This window comes from Lupinus angustifolius, chromosome LG15, assembly GCF_001865875.1.
Source record: "Lupinus angustifolius cultivar Tanjil chromosome LG15, LupAngTanjil_v1.0, whole genome shotgun sequence".
NCBI lineage: Eukaryota > Viridiplantae > Streptophyta > Magnoliopsida > Fabales > Fabaceae > Lupinus > Lupinus angustifolius.
This window is the reverse complement of record NC_032023.1, coordinates 12,015,447-12,023,558: the sequence shown is the minus strand read 5'-3', so window position 1 is coordinate 12,023,558 and position 8,112 is coordinate 12,015,447. Positions and strand designations below refer to the sequence as shown.

Sequence of the window (8,112 nt, the reverse complement as noted above, 5' to 3'; positions counted from 1 at the left end):
TGAAATACACTACAAATATTATTTCATGTGTAAAAACACACATGTCTTACAAAGAAAAATATATGCTTTTTGTTAAGTAAATGAGAATAGCAAACCACCAAAACAGAAAATTTCATTTGATTTAGCATTTTTGTCAACTATTCATTCAAAATACACAAAAATAATTAAATTTCATCTCATTTAAAACATAATAGAAATAGTAAATTAGAAATTCAATGAAAATATAGAAAACCCGCGGGTACACAGAAATACCCGCAGCGGGTACCCGTACGGGTATGGGCGGGTACGGGTATTGCTCCTCTATTTCGAAACGGGTAGCGGGTAGCTACTACCCGTGCCCGCCCGTGCCCGTTGCCATCCCTATCCATCAGTTCTTTGTGTGTTCTGAGTTTGCAGTATACTCATCAGTCCCTGGTATTGCTCCTTATTGAGACCAAAGACCTTTTCATCATTTTGGTCAGCTTCCTGCATATCATGCTTCTCAAGTCCATTTAAGGTTGAGGATTGAGAGGAGTTTACTTATTCTCCTCTACTGAGGGGAAAGTTGACAGGGTAACCATGTAGTTTATAGCAAGTTTCTGTGGTGTGTCCATTTTTCTTGCAATAGGTACAAAACTTAGGGGGAGTTTGAGTTTTTGTCCAAGATCCTCTGCCATATCCAGAGGGAGTCCCCCTTCCAGAGGTACTACTGAGACCTCTATTTCCAGTGTAGGTTCTTCCTGAATATCCTCATCTTCTTCCATTGCTAGATATGGTCATAGCCTTTGCATCTGGTTCATGTCCATACATCTGCATCTCCTATTGAACAACAAGGGAGAATACTTTTCTCATTGAAGGAAGGGGATCCATGAGCATAATTTGGGACTTAACCCCACTATATGCATCATTGAGTCCCTTTAGGAATCTAATGATTTTGTCCTCTTCTCTATGCTTCTTGATGTCACATAGAGCATCACAAGTGCATCTTGGTTCAGGCCTGAAAGTATCCAACTCATCCCACAGAATTTTGGTTTGAGTGAAATACTTTGAGACACTCAGATCACCCTGTTTAGTATTACCTATAGTATCTTGCAACTCTGCTGAGGAGATTACCTTGGAAGAATCTCTCATTGAGATCTTCCCAAACTTCATATGCTTTGTCTATCCAAAGAATGCTCTGAGCTATGGATGGTACAACTGATCTAATGATCCATGACGTGACCATGTTGTTGGCCCTTGCCCATGCCTTATATGAAGAGTCTGTCTTGCTAGGCATTCTGATTGATCCATCCACGAATTCCCATTTTTTGCTTTGATATGAGACTCATTTGCATAGACCTTGTCCACTGGTGGTAATTGTCACCATTCAACAATGATGATACAAGGGGAGTGGCAGGACTTTCTGAGGGATGTATGTAGTATGGATCTTGAGAGAGGTCAGAAGAATTTTGAGCAAGAGTAGGCAGAGCAGTATATGAATCCATGATGGACATTTGTTGAATGTAACAGAGCTCTCTTAAAAGAGCTCTGATACCATCAAAGAAGGAAGAAAGAAACCTTGTTCAGCAATGGATTATCAATCCAAGAACAGCAAGAAACAGAAATTCACAATGAATAACCTCTAGATCTTTATTGATGAAAGAAAACCTGATCAAAGATCAGTTTACAATGCTATGAAAAGCTTGCCTAAAAGACTAACTAAAGAGTAATATTTATACAAGGAAGATTGGAGGAAAAAACTAACTAACTAACTAACCTAATTAACTAACTAACAATTATAACACATGTTAATTATGGAAGGCTTCAGCCAACTTAGCCTTTTGACAGAAAAGCATAAGCTAAAACAAACAAATACAAAACATATTACAATTATGATTGACCAAGGATCAATGTTATGATGATCATAAAAAGTGAGGGCTGGAGGTTTCTCTACATCTTTAGTTGATGCAAAACTGATGCGAGTAAGGTGAAGGTTGATCAAAGGAAGTTGATGTTTATTAATGAAATCTGAATTGAATGTGTGTTGATGCAGTCCTATGTTTGCTTCTGTTTGAGTTAGGAATGAGAGAGCTTGGTGAATTGTTATTTGGTTCTTTGCTTGTTGGTGATTGTGTTGAGTGGCATGATGTGCTTGGTGATTTCCTTGAGTGGCAAATAACATACATAGTTGAGTATTGTGAAAAGAAATCTGTGTTTCATTTGATAGGCCTCTCAATCAAAACCACCAATTTTTTTATTTTATATTTTTATTGCTATTTTTTGTATGTTTTTCATTGCAACTTAGGTTTTTTACCTCCACAATCTCCATCTTATTCCTCCCCTTAATCTAAAATGCATCCTAGAAAGTCCAAAGTTTATACCACCAACGAAACGGAGCAATTTTAAATTTTAAAACAAAGAATAAAGGATTAAAATGAGTCCTTAATTAATTAAATGGCCAATCTGAATCTCTTTGAAAAGATAAAGGATAACAAATTGAGAAGAAAAAAAGAGAAGGTTCCAGAATGAATATTTGAAATAAGATTAATAATCAAAAGTATAAATAAACATATTATAAGTTTTTTACTAGCATTTTGCATGTTAACCAACATTTTTTAATTTAATGATGTAATAGATATGCACATCTGTACAAATTAAAGTCACTGCAAATACTAAGACTAATCAAAACTCCAATAACTGCATGAAATTTACAACAGAATGTGTAATGGTTCCCGCAGACATGAACACCGGATGCTTCGCCTAGATTTGCAAAGCGGTTTGACGTCTTTCAGCGCGGTGTTCTTCAAGCTGCCAACGGTTCCTCCATAACTGTTGCACCGCAAGTCATTATCAGTTACGAATTTAGTTCTGACTTATACTTTTTCACTTAAACTTTTTCAGGGTTGATGGGAAAGAAGGATAGATAGTAGAGTAGAGAAGTGAAGATACCTTTTCTTTTTGTAGATACATCGGCATCACTGGCAACTGGTATCTTGGTTGGGACATCAGGAAGGTCCAACTTGTCATTGCTTTCTTCGGATACTGACATAGGAACTTCAGGAAGATCTTGCATGGTAAGCTGAAGGCAATCAGCAATAATATGAACCATGTCAGTAACCATAAAATAACTATAACTTACATTGGGGTTAATGCATGATGCATCTATTGCACATTGACAACTCTTATTGATCAAGAATTGTTTCTTGGTTTGGTATGATTCACCTATTTCTTTTATATCATATTCTTAATTTTGAATTCATAATGTCTGAAATCAATCATTAGCTCAAAACTTTGCTAAAGAATCATGTTTTCAGTGGCAGCATAAGTAGAAGGCAGTTAGATCACGCAGCTAATTGCAGTACCATGTCAATTCATCACTAGATGCCATGCCACAAATTATCATAGATACACATTCATCACATAAGAAAAACCAAAGCAAATCATTCAACCTAGAATTGGAGAAGCTCTATTAACCTTGGCTAATATAATTTGTAACTTCTCGGTAAAGTGAAAAGGATTAAATTGAAGCATAATAATTTTTGTCCTTCCGTAGTCTGTACTACTACTATTTAATGAATAGTTCATTTAAGACAATTTGAAAGGATGCTATTGGCATATATTAGGAGTTAACACAAAAATTTCAAAAACCATATACCTGGGTTTCTAAGTTATCAAATTCTGCCAAAATATCCTCCTCATCTTCTGCTGATAACTTCTCACTTAATATTGCGTTAATTTCCTTCAAAGTCCAAAAAAAAGTATGACAATGGTCATAAGCATCAAATGCAAACAGGAAGAAATCAGGCGACGTAAATTGACGAAGAAAATTGCCAACACCAATTAAAGCTCAATCAAACCAGTACAACCCTATTGCAGTGAATCTAGACATAGAAATCGGTTCTCAAAAACGGCAAGAATAGGATTAGAGTAGTCAAGCTCACATCTTGATAAGCTCTAGCTTCTGCAGTATCGTCCATAAGTTTCTGAACATCCTCAATGTTTATCTCACTTTGTATGGCTTCCATTGCATCATTGCCAGCCTTCAAGCTATCAAACACAGCCTTTTGCTTGCTTGCGAGTTCAATATCTGCTAACTGAACCAAAGGAATAAGTACATAGTTTGTTTTAGACGGATAATCATGTTATCTCTTATAGAAAAGAGGGAAAGACTAAATTGGAACCACAGAAACTGGCAATGCTATGAAATGATGCAAAAAGGCCATGATCTAGCTGCTACTATTGTACAAAGAGAAACAAAACAAAGAAAAAGTAAAAATGACAGCAAACAATAAATTCAATATTAAAATATTACTTGTTGCTCAACATTTATAAGCCAGGCATCAACTTGCTTCAATAACTCTTCTTGTGTCCTTTTTTTCTTTAAAGCTAGCAAGGCCCTGTCCTTCTTCTTTTCCCGAATTAAGTCTCTTGCAGCTTGCTTTTCTGCTTCAATAACAGCGTCAAGCTGGAAAATGAGCGTAAAAAATGAAAAAACTCAAGTTAGACAACATATGCTGTAAGGTAACTGCACGATATTAATAATTCGTTTTCACTACAATGGTTGACAGGGAAGTTTAGACAACTCCAAACGATCCTGAATTTGTTCAGTTATAAGGAACTGGAGTCATAAATTCATTGACTCCTTCATAATAAATAAAAAATGTAAGCATCATCGTTTTGCTCAAGTCATTTTTCATACATGATTTACAGAAGATCAAAAGATGAAATCTATTCAAAATTTCAAATGACTATACTTACTGTCAGACTTCCTAGCATTTTATAGAAGTTTGTTTGCAAGATAATTTTATGCATGCACCTATGAAAGTCAGAATACCTACTGAATTACCATGGAGTAAGAGATAATGGATGAAAGGGGAATCCAGAGAAAACAGTTTAAAAATGAAAAGAATGCCTCTTTAAACTTCACAAGGAAAGACATACCAGATTACCAGATACACATGGGAAGAAATGCTATAAACATGCAAGCACACGCTCAATTGCAACTCACTGCACCATTCTGATTAAACGTGTGGTTTATACATATTAAAGAACAAAACATGCTGGTAATTAAAAAGAGTGTTGGTTTAGCGTGGAACCTTCAGCTCAATTATTTTTACAATGCCCAGCACCCACTGTTATTGGAATAATTGAATGGAACTTTTTATGCAAGTAGGATTTGTCCTGAGTTTGGAGCAGTTCTTATTGGTTACCTTCAAAGGCTTTGGCATAAGTAAGGAGTTTACAAGTCTATGCAACTGTGCAGTGCTTACAGTTCTATGGTGCATTTGGTGGAGCAGAATGTGCATATATCAAAGATACAACCATCTCTTTCAAGCTGTGATGGTACAAGGCTGTTTTTTGGATTTTCATCAGAGCTCTTCCCATTACTTTTTAAGAGAGTCTCTCTTTCAGATATGCGAGAGGAGTGGAGAACTCTGCTACATCATTGAGTTTACATTTGTTGCATTCTTTATTGCTTTTAAGGAAACTCTTGTACTCCTTTCTTATTTTCAATAAAATTTCTTTTATCACAAACATGCAGAAGTAACAAAAGTCTTAGTTGCATTTAATTATTCATAGGATTTGGTCTAATGATCTCTGTCACTTTATACTTGTGAATTACACGCCCGTTTTATTAAAAGTTTGCTGTAATCTGACTAGTTTAAAGAACCAAATACCTGCTTATATGATAATTGATAAGATAAGCCCTGAGCTCTCTATAAACTCTTACAAATGCCTCTAAACTCTAAATAGGATCATCCTAAGCTAAGCTACTAAATTTCACTAATTAAAACCTCACATTCAAAGAAAAGTAACCAGCACCTCATAATCAAAGCAGAGAAGCAGATTTAGAAAAACATTTTTAACTATTAGCTCATTTAAATTCCACATTAGAATTAAAATCCATTAGCCATAACAAAACCAATAATTAAAGTATCCAGATCCACACACAAAGCATTTTGCTAAGAGCAAAGTAAGGAACTAAGTTCAAGTTAAACTCAAAACCCTGATCAGATAATACATAAAAACTAATTCTTTTGCAAACTCTAATTAATAGAATACAATAACATTAAACAAACTCATAATTGCATAAATTAATTTAATAAAAAAATAACCTTTTGTTGATATTGAGCAAGCTTGCGTCTTTGGGTTTTAAGAGCAAGAATTGCTCGATCAACATCTGTAACCTTTGGCTTCTTCACAAATAAATTTCCCATCAATTAAGATACTTTTTTGATGTGCTAAGGTTTTTGGAGGAAGAAAAGGTTGATTTGTAATTGTGGCAGGATCATAGAGGAAACATAGGCCTTTGTAGCTGATATTCCCAATGAAACGATGATGATCAATTGAAGCTCTTTGGGTTTTCAAAATTCTGTTGGACAGACCAAACACAACCTTCGACAGGTTTTTTTTTGGTTTGGTTGTTCCCAAAGCAAAGTAACAACCTGGTCACAGTGAGAAAAGACGCGATGAAGAGAGAGAGAAATTGAAATGGGGAGAAGGTGGTTAACAGTGCAATGTCATCAAGACCACGGAGTTAACATTCCTTCTAAAGGTGATCATGGGTCGGGTTGAGTAAGATAAAGAAATTGAAATGTTGTTAGTTCATATTTTTTTGAAGCATGACCTCTCCTTTACTCAATCTTTCTAGATTGGTAACCTTAAGTCTGGAATTAGACTCGATTAAATATAATACATATATATTTTAGATAAATTCTTCTAAGTATTATTTATTATTATAAATATGTAAGTTGACATATAAAATAATATATTATTAATCATGTATATATCATGAAAAAACTAGAAAATCAATTATATTTTTGACCAAAGAGGTGTCATTACTATGTACATGATTGAGTAAAGACACATAAACATTATGAGTGAGTGACGATAAGACGGGTCGGGTTGAGTCACATTTGTCTCATATGCAACCCTAAATATTAATGAAGTCTAATTTTTTAACTTGAATCAAACCTTGGACACAAAGAGACTCGATCATATCGAGCGAGTGAGTAGGGTCAGATTCTGCTCACCATAGTGCATGTCATCAATTTAATTATTATTAGTTACAACTATCAAACGAACTACCATAACTCTATGTTTCATAAAATAATGAATGTAAAATGAAAGATATCACGTCTAGTGATGTAAGATTTCACGGGATCTTTAGATAAACCAAAAATTAAATGTTTGACTCCTAAAAGTGATATTTGTGAGGATGACAGTCAAAAGCTAAATATTCAATTCCTGATAACAATATTTGTGATAAATGATACAACTTTGATTTCGAATGTGAAAAATTGGTTAAGTTATAGACAACTTTTCAGAAAATTACAATGCTTAAGTTGTTTATACATGTGTCTAGAAAGTTGTTGTGAAAGATTGATTTCAAATATGAATGCCAAATGCCTTTAAAATGGACTTCCTTTGATGTATCTAAGAACCCCAGTTAAGGCTTTGTAATGTGTAATAGTAGGTTTGCCATAAATTAGCAAAGTTGTTGGATAGAAAAACTAATATCAGGCCTAGTATTAGTTAAGTAAAGTAATTTGCCTACCAAACTTCTATATAAAGAAGTGTTAGGTATCAGTGGTTACAATACACCTAGAAGGGGGGTTGAATAGGTGTAGCGGTTAGAATATCCGCTTTTCGAAACTCAACACTTAATGTTGAATCACCCCAATTTAATCGATTAAAAGAATGAATATAATCGATTAACACAAATGTCTTAATAGATTAAAACAGAACAGTAAGCTTAGGCAGATTCAGTTTCTTGCACGACAATTAACCGATAATGAAATGAATACACAGAGCTTACAATTTTATCAGAGTATTAACAGTATAGCACAAATACAGAATATAGCAATTAATTCTACTATACAATTTAACCGGTTAAATGCAATAAAGAGAGAGAGAAAGAAAAGTCATGCAACACGATTTTATCCTGGTTCGTTTGCGTGTCCACTTGCAAACTACATCCAGGCCTCCCGGCTGATCTGGGAGATTTTCTTCACTATAATTGAATCAATGTTATTACAAGCACATCATCCAATTACAACACTTAGACATTCATAAAAATAAAGAACCTTATTCTATGGTTTGACTCCCTTCCTACCGACAAAGAAAACCTTTCTTTCGGCGTAGCCCCAGCCA

General features: G+C 34.6%; 1 protein-coding gene across 1 annotated transcript; it reads right to left on the bottom strand.

The window, feature by feature from the left end:
* On the bottom strand, positions 2,579-6,472 carry LOC109328644 (vacuolar protein sorting-associated protein 20 homolog 2-like). Its single transcript, XM_019562208.1, has 6 exons — positions 6,075-6,472; positions 4,271-4,423; positions 3,900-4,052; positions 3,614-3,697; positions 2,908-3,037; positions 2,579-2,787 (listed from the first exon to the last, which is right to left on the bottom strand). The coding sequence occupies exons 1-6, from the start codon at positions 6,174-6,176 to the stop codon at positions 2,762-2,764; spliced, it is 648 nt and encodes a 215-aa protein (XP_019417753.1). The 5' UTR covers positions 6,177-6,472; the 3' UTR covers positions 2,579-2,761.

What these genes read in the sequence shown, in the direction of transcription:
- LOC109328644 (XM_019562208.1), bottom strand. Translation starts at nt 6,176, where the DNA reads ATGGGAAATTTATTTGTGAAGAAGCCAAAGGTTACAGATGTTGATCGA. An exon ending in AAGCTAGAGCTTATCAAGAT is followed by an intron (nt 3,698 to 3,899) that starts GTGAGCTTGACT and finishes TGGACTTTGAAG; the next exon opens with GAAATTAACGCAATATTAAG. An exon ending in TTGATAACTTAGAAACCCAG is followed by an intron (nt 3,038 to 3,613) that starts GTATATGGTTTT and finishes GATTGCCTTCAG; the next exon opens with CTTACCATGCAAGATCTTCC.